The sequence below is a fragment of the Ahaetulla prasina genome, chromosome 7 (assembly GCF_028640845.1).
Source record: "Ahaetulla prasina isolate Xishuangbanna chromosome 7, ASM2864084v1, whole genome shotgun sequence".
In the NCBI taxonomy this organism is placed as follows: domain Eukaryota; kingdom Metazoa; phylum Chordata; class Lepidosauria; order Squamata; family Colubridae; genus Ahaetulla; species Ahaetulla prasina.
This window is the reverse complement of record NC_080545.1, coordinates 84,124,385-84,147,126: the sequence shown is the minus strand read 5'-3', so window position 1 is coordinate 84,147,126 and position 22,742 is coordinate 84,124,385. Positions and strand designations below refer to the sequence as shown.

General features: G+C 40.2%; 1 protein-coding gene across 1 annotated transcript in view; it reads left to right on the top strand.

The window, feature by feature from the left end:
• CACNA2D4 (calcium voltage-gated channel auxiliary subunit alpha2delta 4) overlaps window positions 1–22,742 on the top strand; it is a 179,951-nt gene that overhangs the window by 5,662 nt on the left and 151,547 nt on the right. Inside the window, 6 exon segments of the mRNA XM_058190459.1 lie at window positions 5,376–5,492; window positions 6,599–6,658; window positions 12,092–12,254; window positions 15,127–15,258; window positions 15,856–15,916; window positions 18,615–18,765. Coding sequence (XP_058046442.1) covers window positions 5,454–5,492; window positions 6,599–6,658; window positions 12,092–12,254; window positions 15,127–15,258; window positions 15,856–15,916; window positions 18,615–18,765 — 606 coding nt within the window. The 5' untranslated portion in view covers window positions 5,376–5,453.

Here is a 22,742-nt window from a genome sequence, read left to right as displayed (position 1 = left end):
TCTCTGCTGCCCAATTAAGGCACCCCACTTAGGAAGCCTAGGGCAGGCGTTCCCAACCCCCGGTCCATGGGCCGGCAGCAGTCCGCGGCATATCAAAAACCAGGCCATGCAAACAAGCGACGCCCCATCCAGTCTACAGAAAAACCTTTTTCCATGGAACTGGTCCCTGGTACCCAAAAGGTTGGAGGCCACTGGCCTAAAGGAAATAATATATGACACTACATCATCTTCGCACATTTCTCTTTGGTCATCACTTCACGACAGCAAATCAAAACCCCTAATCATTAAGACATTTGCTGCAGCACCAGCATGTACGGTATGTTTTCTTAAACAGCCCAGCATTTTTTTTTTCATTTCAAAGCAATTTCTTTTATGCATTTTGTGTAACCAAATGGAGGGTTAGTAAGATATGTCTTGGGTCCAAAACAGCATGGTGGCAGACCAATTTATTTGTTCTATTTAAAAGGTCTCGATTCCATTCATATATGAAATGGAGAGCATAGACTGATGATCTTCACGTGATTAATGGAACTAAAATTAAGAAAAACAGTTCCCTGCAGGGAAACATCTTCCAACCAAACACTTCCAGATGAAGTTCATTTAATTTTAATAAATCTTTTGCTGAAGGGTGGCTTTAATCACATTTTTTTCAGTTAGTAATGAACAATTTCTTGAATAATTTTAGGGACTGCTGATCTTATATAACTAACTATACAGTGTAATATATCCTCAAGCTGGGTTCTGTACCAGAAGTGTAGAAAAATCAGCAAGGATCCTAACTTCATATACTTTGTACTCTAATGGAGTTAAACTGTTAGTACTGTCTCATGTATATATCAGCCCAGAATTCAAAATATTTTTGTTGGGATTCATTAAGAAGGGGGGGGGGTGTTTAAAATAATCAATATAACCAATTTGCAACATTATATATACCCAGTGGTGGGATTCACGTAATTTAACAACCGGTTCTCTGCCCTAATGATTTCTTCCAACAACCAGTTTGCCAAACTGCTCAGAAGGTTAACAACCAGTTCTCCTGAAGTGGTGCGAACTGGCTGAATCCCACCACTGTATATACCATATTTTTTGGCCCATAAGATGCTCTGGTCCATAAGATGCACCTAGCTTTTGGGGAGGAAAACAAGAAAACAAAAAATTGTTTTGTTTCAGCCACGAAAATCTGGCATGGCTTTTTCTAAACCTTTTAAGACTTATCTTTGGTTGCCTTTTGTAACATGCTGTACATGTTACATACCTGGTCTTCTGGTTTCCTGCGTGCGTGTGTGTGAAGACCAGCTGGCTAGCATGCATGTGCGCACCGGAACCCAGAAGAGCAATGGGCGATAACTGGTGTGCCCAGAGAGATGGCTGTGCGTGCTACTTCTGGCACGTGTGTCATAGGTTCACTGTTCTGTCTCCTTCCCCACTTCGGAGCAACGGTCTGGCCTTCAGCCAGTGGATTCAAGGCTCTTATCAGTCCTGGCAGAGAAATCACAGCTGCCTGCCAAGGTTCAAACAAATGACTCACAGAGTAAGACTTTCAGCTCTCTTTGAGATGGTTCAGCTAATTTTTGCTTCCCGTGGAATGAGAGCAGTCCCAAAGCTCCTTATATATCCTGTGAGGTGTGGCTCCTGCCCCACCCTTCCCTTTGATGACACCGCCTCTCTAATCTTCTGAAGCGCGGATCGATCCAAGCTTGATTATTATTATTATCAGCTGGGTCTGAAGGCGTAGCCTGGGGAAGGGAGGAATCAGGGGATGATGGCCTCATTACGTCCTCCGACTGGTCTGGTTCTGGCTCCTGGAGCCGGGCCAAAGGAATCAGTGCTCCCAAGGTAAGCCCCCTCACTCTTGGAGTCACTTTCGGGCATGGGGCCAGGTTCGGGGGCTGCTATATTGTTTCAGACAAAAGCTCTTGAAGCTACGGAAGAAATTTCCCATAGGTGAGGCTGTTCCCACAGTGGATTTTTTTCTCCTATTCTGTTACTGCTGCCACCTATTGCCACCACCGCCTATCAGAGGTTGAATTGGCCTCCCGGGTGTTGCCTCTTCCGCGAACAGCTGATTGGTGGTATTCTGGGAGGCTGATCCAACCGTCCATATCCAAGTAGCGAATGGCGGCTGCGGGGAATAGGTGGCAGTGGTGGCAGCAGCAACAGCCTGTTCACCACTGCTGCCTGTCGCCTCTGCACCAACCCTCTCTCCCGTTTCTGCCACAGCCCAGTCTGTGATGCAATATTTGCTCCATAAGACGCACAGACATTTCCACCCACTTTTTTGGGGGTGGGGAAGTGCATCTTATAGTGCAAAAAATATGGTAATTCTCACCACCATATGGAAAAGTATAGCATGAAAGACATGGAAAGGAGCAACTTCAGAGATCAAAGGTACATAAATTGTTGCATCTCTCTATGAGGAAAGATTACATGTAATGCTTGAAACTTTTCAGCTTTCAAGAAAAGTAAACTAGATAACTGGCAGGGCTATAATAACCAAGATTAGATGCAAAGAATCCGAGAATCGAAGACCAGGCTTGGCTGTAACAATAAGCCCCCCCAGAGTCGTCGGATACAAGATGGGAGGCAAATAAATGCAATAATATCATCCTGAAGAAATGAACAGTCCATTGAGTTGCACAAGCAAGAAAAAAAAGAACTAAAAGTTGAACTGGGGTCATATGTTATTTGGCTTACAGCTTTGGTTTTCTGTTCTAAGTATTTATTTATGATAAGACTAGACTATCAAAGAGATGTGTCCTTAAATATCTGTCTGCTAGCCTTCAAATTTGAGTAATGGCCTAAGTGACCCCTGTTACTACCATTAGCGTATATAAAACTATGCACAAAGAAAAGAAAATGACTAGCGAAAACCTCTGATGCTCAGACATAGACATCTTTCAATCAGAATAGAGCTGGAAGAGACTTTCTAATCCAATCCCTTGCTCAAGAAGGGGACCCTGTACCATTTCAGATAGGTGGCTGTCCAGTCTCTTCTTTAAAACCTCCAGTGATGAAATCCCCACAATGTCTGAAGGCAAGCTCTTCCACTGGTAAATTGCCCTTACTCTTAGGATGGTTATAGCAGTAGAACCCAACAATGTTGTCCACTAAAGTTGAATGAGGATTGAAGGGGTCCAGAATGGTTTCCTCCTCTATATGTAGCTCTTATTCCACCAGTTCAGTGGTGGGATTCAGCCAGTTCGCACCACTTCGGGAGAACTGGTTGTTAACTTTCTGAGCAGTTTGGCAAACTGGTCATTGGAAGAACTCATTAGGGCAGAGAATCGGTTGTTGAATTACTTGAATCCCACCACTGCACCAGTTGTATCGTTTTTTAAAAAGAAAAAGACAGACCAGTTTAGTTTACCGTGCCTTAAGGCATTTGGAACTCTGTCTGGAAAAAGTCCATGTTTTGAATGTTTGTTAATCTAGCTACATTTTGTAGTATTATGTTAGAAGATTCCCAGTTTTGGAATCTGCTTCCTATCAGGTCTCTGTCTTACAGACATAGACCAACAGAAGTGTTTTCAAGGTTGAAGAAGGCGCTCTGATTAGGAGAGCAGTAAGTACCTTTATGGGATTACCTAGCATTAGCTAATTAGAGGTGTTCACAAATGTGTTTCTCTGCAAACAAGGAGAAACCATTTCTTTTCATCCTGACCCTGAACATATTGTATTAAGAACACTTCAAATTAGGCATGTTTCAAATTATACAGGTCTTATTCATCCCTTTTGTAGGAACAAAATGTTAGCTATCGTTCGTCAATATACCTGTTGAGAAACAGTCTCCCCTCAGTTATTGCTGTTTCATCATTGCTAATAGTGCTTGGCTTTTGAGATGTACTGTACAAATCAGAAGCACAAAGCACAAAGCAAGAGTGCCAGGCACGCAGCATGCATATTTGTGATGGGATCATCTCATTCTGCTGATTAAACTCTTTGAAATACTAGCAGGGCTGAACTGCTGTGCAGGCATGACATATCTACAGACTTTAAGCGGGGGTGGGGGGTGGGGGGAAAGCAGGACAGCTTGGATATAAATTGTAAACTTGCTACTCTGCTCAGCCCTCTGCCTATGTTTATTTATTTATTTATTTATTATTTCCCTTTTATTTATTTTCTGTATTTATTTATTTATTTTAAAAAAAAACACTCCAGATGGCAAGCATACTTCATATTCTTCCTGTTCCTATTTCCTCATAACAACGATGCTATGAGATGGTTTGGACTGAGAAAGAATGATTGGCCCAAAGTCACCCAGCTGCTGGTCATGTCTAAGATGGGACTAGAATTCATAGCCTCTCAATTTATAGACTGGTGCCTGAGCACTAGATGAAACTGGCTCTTCATATCAGCGCTAAACTATCACTCACTAACACTGCTGCTTGGCAGTCAATCAGCTAACCTCTGTCATCAGCTTCACCTCCTCCTTAATTCTGTTTATTAGCACCAGCGTGGATGGGAGAGACCGACTGTCTTTAATCCTGCAAAACCTGCATGTTGCTAATCCCGCCAGGTGAAGCTACCAGCTTCCATCCAGCCTATTGGAATGGAGGCTCATTTCTATTTTTGTCTGACCTCCTCTTCCCTTCCTTATTCTTAAGGTGCTTGCTACTCATCATATCCTTCACTGCTTTCTCTAAAGAAGAGTAAAACAGGATACATGAAATCCTTGAGTATTCATCTCACTATTCGTTTTCCTTTTAATGATGGCTTCTTCCACAAAGCAGTGTTACAGCTATCTGAGCTTATAACTGTGCCCTTGCTAGGCCATGTTATTTGTGGAGATCTGGAGCTGATGGTTATCTTGTACATCAGCTGCTACTCTAAATAAGATGCTGTGAAGGTAGTTTTACAATACTTCCTAAGAAGCAGATATGGGTGATTTGTAATTTGGGATTACAAATTACCCATGCTCCCATCTCTTAGGTTTTCTTTCCAAAGTCAAGGCACTTTGTATCTTGTTATCATCCTTCACATCCTTCTGCACAGTGACTCCCTTCTCACCATGAAAATATGAAGCGAAAGAAAGAGTTAAAGACAAGGGGAGAGGGTACAAGGGTGGGTAAAACAGCTGGAGTGCCATCCTTTGCTCGCTTGTGATCATTGATAAAAATAGATGATCTCAGACAGATCCATGGTTGGTCTGACATCCATGAATTCCTAAGCTTTCTCAGAACCAAAAGAGGTGAAGTTGAAATTCTGAAGTCGGAAAAAGATGTTAGTAGTGGTTTAAGGTCATCATTGTATCTCAGGTCTATGAATACTATTTTAACTTGATGCATGAGCAATTTTTAAAATCGTTGTTCACTAGAGTCCAGATTGTGGCTACTGAAAATCTCAGATGTGACTTTGCTCTTCTGTTTGTTTGATAGAAGTATAAAGATGTGGAACCAAATCTAAAGATCAAAGAAGTGGATGGCTTGGAGCTGGTAAAGTTATTCTCTAAAGAAATGGCAAAGATGCTATATAGAAAAGTAGAAGCTGTTGAGGTAAGGATTACTTGGCTCCCAGATTTTATCTACTTGGAAATAGGAAAAAGAAAGAAAAGCAAATACACAGTGATTTCTAAACACAGTATAATATACCACTATATAAAGTATGGGTTTTGATTTGGTAAGAAATAATTCAATGATAGAACTTCTTTTTTTCTCTCTCTACATACACACATACACACATGCACACGTATGTGTTTGTGTGTATGTGTATATGTATGTATATGTTTATACACACACAAACACACATACACACATTACAACCTATCCACCCAGTCAGTGCCAGTCAGAAAAAATAACATTGAATTAAATGAAGTAATCATTTGATTGGCTATAAGGCAGCTTTCTATGTTCCAGTGGTTCATAGATTCCTTGTTTCCCCAAACCAGGTAATGTAGTGTATTTTATTTATTTTATTTATTTATTTATTAGATTTTTATACCGCCCTTCTCCCGAAGGACTCAGTGATTTTATGTCAGTGATGGCGCACGCATTTGTGGGTGCAGAGTACGGGGGTTATTGGATTATGGGTGTGAACACATGTGCATGAGACCCCCCCCCGTGCTCCCCCCACTTTTGGCACGTGACAGCAAAAAAGTTACCAGCGGGCCTGGAAGGCTTGTTTTTCACTTTTTCAAGGCTGCAGGGGCTTTCTTGGAGCCTGGGGAGGGCAAAAATGGCCTTCCCCATCCCTTTAGAGGCCCTCCGGAGGCAGGAAATGGTCCTTTTCCTGAATTCCGGTGGGCCCGGAAGGCCCGAAAATCAGCTGGCCGGTGCACACATGAGGGCTGGAGCTGAGCTAGGGCAGTGCTTGCAAGCCCACAGATATGGCTCCGCGTGCCACCTGTGGCATGCGTGCCATAGGTTCGCCATCACGGTTCTATGTCTTTCATTTTGGTCTTAAAGCTACAATTTCAATAGGCATAAATGCCTATCTTGTGTTGAAGATAGGAATGTTAGCATCCTTTGGGTTTTTGACAGCACAGTTATAGTTGCCATCTTGATTTTTTTTTTCAAACACACCTGTACCCATCCAGATGTGCTGCTTTTACTGTTGCTCCATTTAAGGTCTCTCAGGTTCCCTTTTTCTTTCTTTGTTACAGCGGTTAGTTGAAGCCGCAGAAGATGCAGATGTTTACCATGAGTACAACTCATCATTACAGGTAAAAGATATACGACTTCATTTAAATTCAGATAATCCATTGTAAAGTCAATTTATGTCTCATGTAGAACACTTGCAGGACAATGGGCAACCTGTCTCCAAAGCATCCAACAAATTATGGCAAGATGGAGAAGCTGTAGTCCTTTAAATCAGAGGTCTCCAACCTTGGCAATTTTCACCCTGGCGGACTTCAATTCCCAGCTTTGCTGGCTGGGGGATTCTGGGAGTTGAGGTCCGCCAGGCTGAAAGTTTCCAAGGTTGGAGACCTCTGCTCTAAATGTTAATGGATGACAAGATGACTGGGGGTACAAGAGGATGAAGTCCCTCAACATCTGGAGGGTTACAAGTCCATCATTCTTGGCCAATGGCTTTTCAAAGGCATCTATGCCATGGGTGTCAAATTCGATTGCGTCACATGACATATTGTGACATTTAGCAGTGTTTTTTGCCTTTGTAGAGCTGGGGTGGGCATGGCCTGTGCATGACACATCTGTCGCCAATTTGACACTCCTGCTCTATGCCATGTTATCCTTGGTAGGTCCAGGTGTTGCATTCTTCTGATCCTTTGTCTGATATTGATTTATCTTTGGGAACAAATTTGAATGCTTCTCTGTGATGTTAAATGTGCACCATCCCATTTAAACAGACCAGTCATTGCCTAAAATTAGATTTTCTGAGGAACTGAAAATGTTCTGTCTTTGAGTATGAGTCTACCTAAAGCCATAGCTGCAGCCTGCAGTGATAACCATTGCGGAGTACTGATGTTTTATAAATGGTATTAAAATTAAAATCAATGCTATTAAAACTGACCACAGTGGCAGAGGCTGTTAAATATGAATGAAAGCATTATGGTGCTTCTCCGAGCCAAACTAATGATGTTTCCATATGGTGTGGAGAGAACATAAAATATCAAATGGGTGCCATAAATGTAATAGACTTTTTCTATGTAGACCCAATGTTATGGAAATATATTCATGAATAGGTCGTACTAATTTTGGCAAAACTGCTCTTGCTTGACTGTGCAAACTTTAATCTCACCAGGGATTTGCAAACATACAGGTTCTACTCGTAATATAAATCTAGCTATTGAAAGTGAAGTATATTGAACTAAATGAAATTGGAATATTTTTAGTGAATGTGAAGAAGAAAAGAGCACAAAGTTCAAATAGCGGGACCCCCCCCCCAAAGCATATGATTCATTCCTGGATACAGAAATCTAAAAACTATTCAGCCCAAATGTTCAGCTAAAATGGAGGGTATCAAACATACAAGGCTAAAATCTCTGTTCATTTGTAACGCTTACCCAGTGACTTTTGCCCTAATGAGCTGGATCTCAGGTTCTTCTTGCTGTAGAAAATATGACTTCTTGCTGTAGAAAATATGACTTCTGTAACAGAATCATCAGTGTTTGGAATACTTTACCTGACTCTGTGGTCTCTTCCCATAATCCTAAAAGCTTTATCTTAAAACTTTCTACTATTGACCTCACCCCATTCCTAAGAGGACCATAAGGGGTGTGCATAAGCGCACAAACGTGCCTACCGTTCCTGTCCTATTGTTTTTCTTTTCTTCTTCATATATATATATGCTTATACTTCCTAATATTTACTCATATACCGTATATACTCGAGTATAAGCCGAGTTTTTCAGCACGTTTTTTGTGCTGAAAAACGTCCCCTCGGCTTATACTCGAGTATATACGGCTTATACTCGAGTTTTTTTTTTTCTTCTTTTTTTCACATTATACCGGATGGTGCAAACTTGGCGGGCTTTTGCATTAGCGCGGGGAAGCCCTGCCGGTGCAGTGAGAGGGCGGGGCGGGGGAGCCGCCAGCCTTCTCGGCTGAGGGAGGGAGGCTTTCCCTGACCGGTAGCTGCCTCATTTCCCTCCCTCGGCTTATACTCGAGTCCCCAGTTTACCCCAGTTTTTTGGGGTAAAATTGGGGACCTCGGCTTATACTCGGATCGGTTTATATTCGAGTATATACGGTATATGTTTATATACTATATAACCTTTCTGTATGATACTTACATATATTGTTGTGACAAAATAAATAAATAAAAATAAATAGATGGCTACATTGAATTCTCTCCAATTGTGTTCACACCCAACACATTTACCCAAGTTAGTTGACTACTACCAACTGGTGTTGACCAAGAATAGATGCAGAATATTGTAATACTACATGTCTTAACAAGTTGTTTGAAGACATCACAACTGGTTTATTTATTTGTCAAACTTCTTTATCATCCATCACACTCTGAGCCCTTTACGAATAAAATGATAAATCATATAAAATCCATACTTAAAAACAAAGTTAAAAAAAAAAAGCCTCTCTTTTGACACTCCACCAATCAAACCTCCTTAACCGACGGGTCTACAACATAACTTCGCTGTCTGACTAAAATAAGGACAAGACGGTTCCCCACGTAATCTGGCTCCTCGCCATGAAGGGTTTTAAAGGTAATAACCAACTCCGTGAATTGGATGTGGAAGCACACTGGCACCCAGTGCAGCTTGCCTTAGAGGCACCTCAAACGGCTTATGCTGCCACAATGTACGATGCAGTACATTAAAACTTGCATAATGTACTATGCAGTACATTAAAAATGGATTGATCCACTAACTAAGTTAGGGCCATTTCCACCTCTTGTTCTTTCTTTTTTTTCTAACTTAAAGAAACCAGGCTCCACATGGGAGACAGAGAAAATTGGTCCCTTTCCATTACCCTGGAATTCACTAATTTTTATTTAGCGAGGGGTTTAACTTAGCGAGGGGTTTAACTTAGCGAGGGGTTTTTTCTGGAACACTGACAGCCGTGATGGCGAATCTTTGGCCCATGTGCCAGAGGTGGCACGTAGAGCAGGGGTGAAATTCAGCAGGTTCTGACAGGTTCTAAAGAACCGGTAGCGGAAATTTTGAGCAGTTCGGGGAACTGGCAAATACCACCTCTGGCTGGCCCCAGAGTGGAGTGGGAATGGAGATTTTGCAATATCCTTCCCCCAGGAGTGGGGAGGGAATGGGGAATTTGAAATCTTTCCCCTGGAGTGGGGTGGGAATGGAGATTTTGCAGTACCCTTCCCCTGCCACGCCCACCAAGCCACGCCACCAAGCCCCACCACGGCCACCAAGCCATGCTCACAGAACTGGTAGTAAAAAAAATTGGATTTCATCACTGATGCAGAGCCCTCTCTGCTGGCACATGCGCCATTGCCACAGGTCAGATCTCCATGGCATTTCTTTCGTGAGCTTCTGTTTCCTTGCCAACGATGAAACGGAAGTTCACAAAAGAACTTCCCGGTGTTGGGATGCTCCGCCTCCCGACAGCCAGCTGGTCTTCAGGTCTCTGCTATGTATGTGCATGCATGTCCACGACTAAGTTTGTGCATGACAATGTCAGGGCGCACACGCATTCATGCGCACGCATACACCTTTCAGTTTGGGCATGGGCACGTGCACAGTTTGAGCACTTGATGTCTAAAAACTTCACCATCACTGCACTGGTGTATTTGTTTATTTATTTGAATTTATTAGCAGCCCAACTCCAATGGACTCTTTGTAATTACTGCTCATGGGAGGGCATGCCACCCACAGTGCTTCCTCCTGAGCTCTCAGGTTTAAGTTGCCAAGACTTCTCTCTTCCATCTGCCAACCTGTCGACTTCTCATAAAGCAATGGGAAAAATACCAAAGTGAGCTTTCTTTCTATGCCTTCATCCCTGCTCATCCCTAGCATCTCTGCTTTACCTCTAACTGTTTAGGATGGAGAAGCATGGGCTCTTCAATCATGATCTACTGACTCCTGGCTTAATGTAGTTGCAAGACTATAGTGAGGGCAAGTTGGAGAGAACCATGTACTGTATATGTGAATTGGAGGAAGGATTAGTTGAAAATAACCATGGTGGCAATCATAGTAGAATAGGGTAGGGTAGGGTAGGGAAGGGTAGGGTAGAGTAGGGTAGAGTAGAGTAGAGTAGAGTAGAGTAGAGTAGAGTAGAGTAGAATAGAATAGAATAGAATAGAATAGAATAGAATAGAATAGAATAGAATAGAATAAAAACTCTACACTACTAACTAGAGCATACAAAACATTTGCCAGACCTATTCTTGAATACAGCTCATCCGTCTGGAACCCATACCACATCTCTGACATAAATACAATAGAACAAGTCCAGAAATATTTCACTAGAAGAGTTCTTCACTCCTCCGAAAACAACAAAATACCTTATACCAACAGACTTGAAATCCTGGGATTAGAAAACTTACAACTCCGTCGACTTCGACATGACCTGTGTTTAACACACAAAATCATCTATTGCAATATCCTTCCTATAAAAGACTACTTCAGCTTCAATCGCAATATTACAAGAGCAAAAAATAGATTCAAGCTAAATGTCAACCGCTTCAAACTTGATTGCAGAAAATATGACTTCTGTAACAGAGTTGTTAATGCTTGGAACTCATTACCTGACTCCATAGTCTCTACTCAAAATCCCAAAATCTTCAACCAAAAACTGTCTACTATTGACCTCACCCCATTCCTAAGAGGACTATAAGGGGCGTGCATAATAGCACAATAGTGCCTACCGTTCCTGTCCTATTGTTCCCTTCATTATATCAAATTAATATAGTTGATGCATATTTTTTTACTTATATTTTTTTTCCTTCAAGTTATGTTGTTTTATCTATGACAATTTTTTGTGTATACTGTTGTGACAAAAAGAAATAAAAAAAAGAATAGAATAGAATAGAATAGAATAGAATAGAATAGAATAGAATAGAATAGAATAGAATAGAATAACAGCGTTGGGAGGGACCTTGGAGGTCTCCTAGTCCAACCCCCTGCCCAGGCAGGAAACCCTACACCACTTCAGACAAATGGTTATCCAACATCTTCTTCAAAACTTCCAGTGTTGGAGCATTCACAACTTCTGGAGGCAAGTTGTTCCACTAATTAATTGCTCTAACTGTCAGGAAATTTCTCCTTAGTTCTAAGTTGCTTGTAATGCAATGGCTTCAGTGAAAAAGACACATATAACCTCCTGCATGTTTCCCACTGTTTCCAAAAGAAGAAAAGTCAGGAGAACCCTTATGGATATTATAAAGGTTAATATTGCGTTATTTTCTTTCTCCCAAAAAATAATGTGAATAATCTAACTAAATTTGGGCACCCTCCAAAATCTCATACTTGCTTTTTATTCTTGTTAATTGAAGCATTTGTTTACTGAATTTTTCACAATTCTTTGTGGCCTGATGTATTAGGGATCTTTCTCCATAAAAACAACTGTATTTGGAGGTGAAATTATTTTTACCAAGCACCGTTGGTTTTAATAGAATCCAAGAATTCATTTCAAATCGAAATGTAAGGTCCAGCATGAATTTTAGCTGTTGAAAATTATGTATTCATTCATTTTTGTATTTTTCTTCACTTCCAGTTTGATTATTACAATGCTGTTTTGATTAATGAAAAGGATGAAAATGGTAATTATGTGTCACTTGGGAAGGAATTCATTCTGGAGCCAAACGAGCATTTCAATAATTTGCCGGTGAACACAACGTCCAGTAATATACAGCTTCCAACCAATGTCTACAACAAAGGTTCGTCTTTTTTTTATCTATAGTTTTATTGTAAAATTGGCATGAAAGTGACAGCCAAGGCTCAAAGCACGTGTTATAAATAAAGATAAAGAAGTATACTGCAGCCATACATGTGTATGTTGTGTGCATGCAAGTATATACGATGTAATATTGCTGGTTGCTAGAACTGGATGAAGAATTTTTAAAGATTGCAAAAAATATGACTTCTGTAACAGAATCATCACTGCTTGGAATACTTTACCTGACTCTGTGGTCTCTTCCTATAATCCTAAAAGCTTTAACCAAAAACTTTCTACTATTGACCTCACCCCATTCCTAAGAGGACCATAAGGGGCGTGCAAAAGCGCACAAACGTGCCTACCATTCCTGTCCTATTGTTTTTCTTTTCTTCTTCATATATATATATATATATATATATATATATATATATATGTAGGTCTTTGGTTGTTCGGGTTTTCTCCCGTGTAAAATTGGAAATGTCTTGGCAACGTTTTGACAAAGTCTCATTCGTCATCTTCAGGCTTCAGCTTCGTGCTTCTGGGAGCAATATGTGATCGCAGCTGTTTCTTCCTTTTTTGCTGCGATCACACAGCTGCGATCACACATTGCTCCCAGAAGCACAAAGCTGAAGCCTGAAGATGACGAATGAGACTTCGAAACGTTGCCAAGACATTTCCAATTTTACACGGAGAAAACCCGAACAACCAAAGACCTACATACAAACACCCGTGAGAACCTCAGAAAACAAATATATATATATATATATATATATATATATATATATATATATATATATATATATATATATATATATATATATATATATATATATATATATATACATACATATATATATATATATATATATATATATATATATATGCTTATACCTCCTAATATTTACTCATATATATGTTTATATACTATATAATATTTTTGTATGATGTTATGACAAAATAAATAAATAAATAAATAAATAGATGCAACTTCAAGGGAAGAATGCATGTTTGCAGGTTAAAAGGGGTTAGTATTTAGACATTAACAGATAGTTAATAGTTTTGTATTAATTAAGCACAGAAATGGAGATTCAGCTGTTCTTTTTCTCGTTCCAATATTGGTTTGTTTGTTCAATTTATATGATAGCCGTCTTGCAAATGTGACTTTAGGTGGCTAACAACATATTAACAATATTATCATCATCATCATCACCACCCCATAAATGCAAAAGCATAAAAACCTGCCAGCAAGAAACCTCATAAACGGTAACAATAACACATTAGGTGCCATCTAACCTTCTGGTTGCTGTGGAGAATTAGGGCTCCTTGATGAGGCAACCTTTAAGAAAGGTTGGTGAGGTCAGGGCTAATCTAATCTCAGGAAGTCTGTCATTTTAGTGTTCCAATTTAAATTTATTTTTTTGTTTGTTCATTTACTTATGAAATTTATTGGCCGTTTATTTTACCATAAGGCAGGGGTGTCAAACGCAAGGCCTAGGGGCCGGATGAGATCTGGCCCACAGGGCTGCCCTAGAAACAGCAAAGTACCGGCCTCTGCCAACAAAAATGGAGCTCTATTTTCAGCTGTGACAGCCTCCTGCCATCCTCTGCCAGTGAGCCTTGTCTTTTTGAAGTATTAAATAGTATTAAAATAGCCAGATTCTTTGCAAATCTGGCATGAAAGTTTTACAGAGAATGTGCCTGTTTTGATCGTTTTCAAAGAACAGGGATGCTTTATAACTTTGAAATAGAGATACTTCATTTGTACAACTTAGCAAACTTTATATAACCCTGCCTTCTTGTTTAAATTTCTGAGCTTGTTTATAGATCTGGCAGCCACTTTCAAACAGCTCCAACAGCAAACCTCTAGAATAACCAAATCTGAGCCTATAGCTCACTATTCCAAATAAAATAAAACTCTTGGTTAGATGGATCAATAGTTAATATGTGAGCTTCTTATATTTCCATATGCTATGTTGGAAGTAAAATCCATCTGGTTCAGTTCCAAGCTGGAAGAAAAAACACTGGAAACAACATGGAGGCTGATTGGAAAGATGTTTTATTGAACAGAACCACAAAGATAGTTCTGGGTCAGCTGAACAAATGTTTGAATGAATGGATGGATCTTTATAGGATGACTTTGAAGTTTGAGCTGTTCTGCGGGTGGTACCATGAAGGGGCTTGTTTTCTGAAAGGGGTGTTGGGTAATTCCTACGGTTGCTAACGGCTTTCGTCCTGTGTTGGATCTTGGGTGAGGGGCTGCTTTCTAATCCTACCATTCTGCCTTTGTTAGCTGTCTGCAAGGAGTTTCTAAATATGCTGTCTTGAATTGGTTTCTGCCTGCAGTATTTGCTTTGCTTATGAATACAGCTATCTAGATAGTTGTCTTCCTCTTTCAATAAGCTCTTTTATCTTTTAAGTGCTGGCATCTGCTATGGGCTATTAAGAAAGACTTGGGGGCTGCTTCCTGCCTCTAAAAACACGTTTCTCTATTTCACTTTTAGGGAAATATAATATTCTGCCTTTTTTAATATTTCCCAACATATGTCATTCTTCCGGGATGGGTGGGGGGCTTCCCACACCTACATATTAAACTGTTGTTGCTTTAAGGCAGGGGTGTCCAAACTTGGCAACTTTAAGACTTGTGGACTTCAACACCCAGAATTCCTCAGCCAGCTTTGCTGAGTTGCTGAATTTTGGGAGTTGAAGTCCACAAGTCTTAAAGTTGCCAAGTTTGGACACCCCTGCTTTAAGGAGAAGCTTGAATAGATGTTAATTAACTTGCAAACAGTTCACTATAATTCATAGTCATGTTTATCATTCTTCAAAAGGTAGTTCTTTTACAGAATAAATTTGGTTCTCTCTTTTTCCCTCAGACCCCGACATTGTAAATGGAATTTACATGTCGGAAGCCTTGGATGCTATTTTTGTGGAGAACTTTGAGCGAGACCCAACTCTCACTTGGCAATATTTTGGCAGCACAACGGGGTTCTTCAGGCTTTATCCAGGTGACAGGTCTTACTTTATCTTCATTTTTCCAAAAGTTAGGTTTTACATTTTTCCTGAATAATGGAAGCTGAGAATCAGTACGATTCTATTGAATTTGATGGCTTTATTTTTTTTCTAATACACACTTACCCTATGCTACAATATTCTGATAATGTGATTATTAAGGATGAAAATGTAAAATCACAATTGCCCTGTTTCCCCAAAAATAAGACATCCCCTGATAATAAGCCCAATTGTCTCCCCCTCCCAAAAATAAGTCCTCCCCAAAAATATTTAAATGCAGAGCTGGAAATCAGATAAGACGGCAAGAGGACATCTTGCTCCATGCACCCCAAAATAATAAGACCTCCCTGAAAATAAGGCCAAGCGCTTATTTCAGGGTTCAAAATTTCAGGGTCTTATTTTGGGGAAAACACCGTAAAATTGGCTTTTATGATTTCAGCTGTAATTGCATGCTTAAAAACCATACAGAAGTAAAAAAAATGTTAATTAATTAGTTTCTATCTCTCAAAAGAAGCCTACTTTTTTAAAAAAGCAGACAAGTCCTGATATTTATATTGTAACATCCGTGCAAATGTCTTGTGATGTCTCCTCAGGAATAAAATGGATACCAGATGAAAATGGAGTCCTTTCCTTTGACTGCAGAAATCGAGGCTGGTGAGAGTTTTAGAAGGAAGAAACCAATATTCATGCATTTGCCTTAGGGGACCTTTATTCTGTGGAGTCCTTGATGCTCTCTGAGCTTGGTGGTTTGCTTGCAGGCATGTCATTACCCAATTAAATAACACCATCAGTGCAAAATATCATCAGTGCATTGATGATGTTACCTAGTTGGGTAATAAATGTCTCCAAGCAAAGAACCAGAGAGCACCAAAGTCTCCACAGTTCAACTATGAGCTTCTGTTCAGTTCTTTTGTACTGGAAATATTTACCCGTTCCATTTTTTCATTCCCATTTTAGGGATACCCTAGATCAGAGGTGTCAAACTGGGGGTGGGGGCTGGATCCGGCCTGCAGGGTGCTTAGATCTGGCCCATGCACTGCCTTGGAAATAGCGAAGGACTGGCCCACGGTGCTTCTGCCAGAGAAAACAGGCTTCCGAGCTTTGCTTTTGGCTGCTGTGGCCTCCTGGCAGCCAAAAACGGAACTCAGGAGCCTGTTTTTGCTGGCAGAGTGCTGGAGCCACTACAGGTGCCCCCCACAGGAGTGACATTGAGCTGGCCATACCCACCCTGGCCATGCCCCCCTCTGGAGGTCAAACACAACCCTGATGCGGCCCTCAATGAAATTGAATTTGACACCCCTGCCCTATGTACTGCTTTCTGTTTAAAACTTTGTTACAGCCAAGCACCCAAATTTTGATCGCATGAATGTTGTGAGTGCAAGGACTGGTTGCAACTCATTTTTTTCAGTGCCATTGTAACTTTGAACAGTGGCTAGACAAATGGTTGTAAGTCAAGGACTGCCTTTACTAGCAATCCTACTATGGTTGAGCACTGGCTACCAATATTCTGCTGCTTCTGCTTTTCATAGAGAACCCACCTTCCATAAATCAGTCTAATCTGTCAGAATTAAATCTCCCAAATTTGGGGCTATTAAACTAGAGATTATGCTCTCAAAAATAATGGATAGGACTAACAAATTGGACTTGATTATGTTAGTATTTAAATATGTAGTTATTATAATCACTTTTCAGTTAAGTGTTGAATCATTTCCTTTGTGTCTTATTAAAAAATATTATTTTGGCAACAACTTTTAGCTATCTGGGAGTTCTTGGAGGCCAGCTCAGTGCATTTCCCTAAAACAATTTTTATGATTGTTTTTCAGCCACTGTTTGGCTTTTCCGTACAGCTGAATAAAGACTCATATCCACTCCGTTCTTTAATTTTTGTGAAAACATCAAGAGATTTAGTAGGAGTGCACCAATATTGTAATCTAGAAGAATCATGCGTGTTGTAAAAGGCATCTCTAAACTGTGTCCTCATCTTGATATGACAAGAACTATTAAAAGTGAATCTCCTATCTCAGTTATTAACCCCATACATTTTCTTTGTCTTTGTCATGTGAGCTAAACCCTATTCATTCCAAAATAAATTTATCTCTGAGAAGCAGAAAAAATCCTAAAGTCTGGACAAACCTGTGCATTTGTATCAGTGGTGAAAAGTAAAATTTGTTACTACCAGTTTTGTGGGCATGGTTTGGTGGGGGAGGGGGTAATGTGACTGGATGGGCGTGGCCAACTTTTTTTTAAAAACATTTTTTCTACAACCTCTTCAGCCAAAGAGGTTGTAAAAAAATGCTTTTAAAAGGCTCTGACGATCCCAGCTGAGTTGCCTGATCATCAAAGGCTTTTGTTTTCTTTTAAAAGCATTTTTTTGCTTTTAAAAGAAAAAAAAGCCTCTGACAATCAGGTAACTCAGCTGGGATCGTCAGAGCCTTTTAAAAGCATTTTTACAACCTCTTCAGCAGAAGAGGTTGTAAAAAAATGCTTTTAAAAAGTTCTGACGATCCCAGCTGAGCCGCGCGATCATAAGATGCTTTTTTTAACTTTTAAAGGCATTTTTTCGGCCGAAAATAAAATGCTTTTAGAAGTAAAAAAAAAACCTCTGGTGATCGCACAGCTCATCTGGGCATGTGGGAGGCCAGGGATTTTTGCTACCGGTTCTTTGAACCACCCACCGCCATTACTACTGGATTGGGTAATCCGATCTGAACCGGGAGCATTTCACCCCTGATTCGTATTGAGAAGAAAGGCCTATTGCTTTTCACAGTACAATTGTCCAAATTTTTACTTAGGCATACTTCTCCCTGCCCTTAATGAATACGTTCATTGCACCTGAAGTGGTTCAAGCAAGAACTTACAATTATGCTCATTTTATGCCATTCTTTTTTTTTAATTTGAATTTATATCCCGCCCTTCTCCGAAGACTCAGGGCGGCTTACACAGTGTTAAGCAATAGTCTTCATCCATTTGTATATTATTCTCCATGATTTATGTCATTTATATACTGATACTATAATACACATAAGGTAAACTGTCTTAATTTGGAATTTAATGAGCATATCCTCCTGCCCAATCAGTCTCTTAACTTAAAGATTCATAGTACCTATATTACTGAGACAGAAGAATAGGAAAGAGGAGCAATTTTGTATTGCTCCTGAATATTCATTATTTTCAGCCTAGGACAAGGGTGTCAAATTGGTGGCCTGAGGGCTGGATGCGTGATGAGACAAGTTTGACACCTGTGGCCTAGGATAATGAGTGCTGTGATTGGTCCAAATTCTCCACTGTATCTCAGTTAATATGTTTACTTTCTATTTCTGACTTCCTTTTCCTATCCTACATCTATCCTAAGGTATATCCAGGCAGCTACATCACCCAAAGATATTGTGATCGTGGTGGACATCAGTGGAAGTATGAAGGGTTTGCGACTCACCATTGCTAAGCACACTATTGTCACTATATTGGACACACTGGGAGAAAATGATTTTGTCAATATTATTGCAGTAAGTATCTCCTTCCTTGAATCTCTCTTTTCCTTTAGAATGACTACCATTAGTGTTGTGACCCAGGCCCAAGTAGGTAGCAGGAAACTCAGTCAGTGAAAAAACAAACAAACTTTATTCGAACAGCTGAGAATTACTTCATTCTCAGCGTAGTCCAACTAAATTAAATCAAATTCCTCCACAAATTCCTTAGTCCTATCACAAACCTTTGTCAATTAGGCAAACTGCCAAAGGCCTTTCTAGGCAAACGTTCAGAAGACACCGATACAAAAATAAATGCAAGAAGTCAAAGATATCAACATTATTTTCCGGCAAAGCCCAAACACCATTGCTGGTCTGTTTTAAGCCTTATGGGAGGGGCCAATCATCTCTTGGCCCTACTCCCGAGTCGTCCTCTTTGCTTGAGCTGCTCTTGCCTTCTGGCAGCTCCTCTCATGCGTGCATTAGGAACAGGCTCCTCCTGTTCCTTTGCCTCACTATTATCAGTCTCTGGAGGCTCTGGAGTCCACACCTCACTCCCCGATGGGACTGGCCCCACCTCAGCCTCATTGCTGTCCTACTCCGTTGCCAGCTCCTTAGACTGCTGGCGGACCACAACAGTTAGTGTGGGATGTTATGTGTTTAAAATGGTGATCTGGGAAAACCAAAGTTCAAATCTATGCTCAGCTATGGAAATTCATTGGATGACTTGGACCAATCTCACTCCAATTTACCTCCAGATGGTTGTTGGGTGTTCCTGGAAGAATGATGTGACATAAGCCAAACAAAACATCATATTTATTAGATGCTCAGTTTATTTATTCAGAAACTTTGCTTGTAAACTCTATTGTTCCTCCAAAAGAACAGAACAGAACAGAATAGAATAGAATTTTTTATTGGCCAAGATTGATTGGACACACAAGAAATTTGTCTTGGTACTTATGCTCTTGGAGTACAAAGAAGAAAAAATATATTCATCAAGAATCATAAGGTACAACACTTATTGCTAGTTATAGGGTACAAATAAACAATCAAATCATATTAGGAAACAGTCAATATAAATCGTAAGGATACAAGCAACAAAGTTACAGTCATACAGTGATAAGTGGGAGGAGATGGGTGATAGAAACAGTGAGAAGATTAATAGTAATAGTAATACAGCCTTAGTAAATAGTTTGCAGGGTGAGGGAATTCTTTGCTGAGCAGAGTGATGACATTTGGGAAAAAACTGTTCTTGTGTCTAGTTGTTCTGGTGTGCAGTTAGGTCTACTTTTTGTAAAACCTATATGCTGAATGGTTACAAAAGATTGGACAATCAGCTCTTTTATTAACAGATGTGACATATTCAAAGCATAAATTACTCATTCCAAAAGACTGTAACTCAGGTGTATTGCAGGGTATAGTCAAAAGAAGGATGGTGGCCACAATGGTGTGCTTGATGTGCCACCTATTTGTGTGTGTGTGTGTGTGTGTGTGTGTTGCAACACATCTGACACATACAATGGGGGAGAGTGTTATCATCTTGACTTTTTTTTACTACATCTTGTGGTCATGGATGGAAGCTTCTATTTTATTATTTTTTTAAAGCACATATCTTTTTGAGATATTTTTATATTTTATAGAAGTGATTTCCCTGATCACTTAGCTTTACATATCATTGCAATATAGATATAGATATAGATATAGATATAGATATAGATATAGATATAGATATATAAATATATATTTCTGGCTAAATATATCTATAGAATCCTGGGATGAAACCAAATTCTCCCTTTAGCTTGCAGAAGTTGTTTCAGATAGAAATTATTTTATCTGGCTTTGGTCACCGAACAGTTGTTAAAAATAGCTTTTGCTATGAGATTAAGGGTCTGAACAGGCTTGGACAGGATATTTACTCTCAAGAGTAATTTCATGAGATTAAAATGCAAGAGAGCCCTTACATCAGCCCCCCCCTCCACCCTCATCCCGCAGAAAAGGGGCAACCCTGGCATGTTATCCGTAAAAGAGGGATTCGTGGAGATATGGAAGTGAGATCTTTAGCAGAGCAAAAGTGGAAATATCCCTAGGTAGCCCCACTGTGCTATTTCAGCACTTGACTCACTAACCAATACATTGTTCCTCCAGTCTGCCTGATTTGGAGCCCTGAAGTAATTTCTGATCTCTCTCAATAACTTAGCCTGTCACTAAGCTGAAGCTTGTGAGGTTGAAACAAATGCATAGCTGTACTTGGCGAAACCCGTTCTCTGTTTGCCTCCTTTTCTGTTCCCTTTCATGAATGTTTAATTTTAAGCCACTCGAGGTAAAGAACTGTCTTGTACTTTAACAATGGTGCATGGTGATATCACTTGTATCAATAGATAAAAGAACTCTGCAGGTAGGTTGTATGTAACCTGTTTGTCATCTTTGTGTTTCTCTTGTGGTTTTTTTCCCCTTTCTTTCTGGGCCTTTGTTCATTTCTTTGTTGATCTGCAGCCTTTCCATCTTTGTCTATCTAGTCCAGTGGTGGAATTCAAAGTTTTTTACCACCGATTCTGTTGGTGTGGCTTGGTGGGCGTGGTGTGGCTTGGTGGGCGTGGCAGGGGAAGGATGCTGCAAAATCTCCATTCCCACCCCACTCCAGGAGGATACTGCAAAATCCCCATTCCCTCCCCACTCCTGGGAGAAGGAGTTGCAAAAACTTCATTCCCACCCCACTCTGGGGCCAGCCAGAGGTAGTATTTGCCGGTTCTCCAAACTACTCAAAATTTCTGCTACCGGTTCTCCGGAACCTTTCAGAACCTGCTGAATAGCACCCTTGGTGCACAGAGATATCAATTGTAGCGATAGATAAAAGAACTCAGCAGGTAGGTTACAGTTAACCTGTTTGTCATCTTTATGTTGATTTTTGTTTTTTTCCTGGGCCTTTCTGTTCATTTCTTTGCTGATCTGCAGTCTTTCCATCTTTGTCTATCTAATCCCTGCATTAGGGCTTCCTTCATGCTCTTGTTTACAGCAGTTTTGAGTAGCAGAAACCAATCCTTTGGGACTGTGGTGCACTGTTTCGAGCTGCTGAGCTATAAAACAGGACTCTCTCAACAGTTGTCTCAGCTATGGTGCCCATGAGATTTGTCCTGGATTACAATTGCCATCACCCCTGGCCATCATGGCCATTAACTTGACTGTCTTGAAATAATGGCAGGGATCATTCCAAATAATCCAGCCCATTGAGAAAGGCACCCTGCCTAGAAGGACAGACCAGCCTGCTCTGAATATAGTCCTGCTGATAAGTGAGTCTTCTTGACTGAAATTTGCAAGTATAACTGTGATTTTTTTTTTACTTTTTATTTTGGTCAGGAAGTTAATACAGTCATCTCACCAGGTTCCCTGGCAAAATAATTTTGCTTTTCGGGTAGTTCAGAGTTAAGAGCAAGTTGTAGAATTTAACCACAATTGGACAACCAATTTCTTTGAAATTCCTCAGCTTCGGAGTATGAAATCTTTTTTCTTATGGCATCTTCTTCCATGGGGACTTGAGTTCGCCACGCCCAACAACAACAAAGAAACTTCAAGCACCCTCCTCCCCTGAACCTTATCCTTCACCAGTCTTTGACAAGACAGGCCTTTGTATTTTGAGTATCCATAAAAGACCTGAGAAAACCAGCAGAATGAAGAGTACTCTTATTCAACTATAGAGGAGCCAAACTATTCTGACTGTAGCAGTAAATCTAGAGTAGATCATTATTATTATCATCAGATTGGTTTCCATTTCTACATCTGATCCGAGGTATTGATTTTTCCAGTATGGAAACATATCATGAGCTATGTTTCCAAAACAAGAGAAATAACATTCAGGCATCATCCTCTGCTCCAGGAGTGAAATGCTCCTGGATCAGACAGGATTGCGCGATCTGGTAGCAATCGTGGCCGGGTGTCATTACTTCCTGGTTTTAATCAGGAAGTAATCTGTTTTTTACCTTCTATATGCAGGTAAAGTTTTTTACCTTCCTTATGCATAT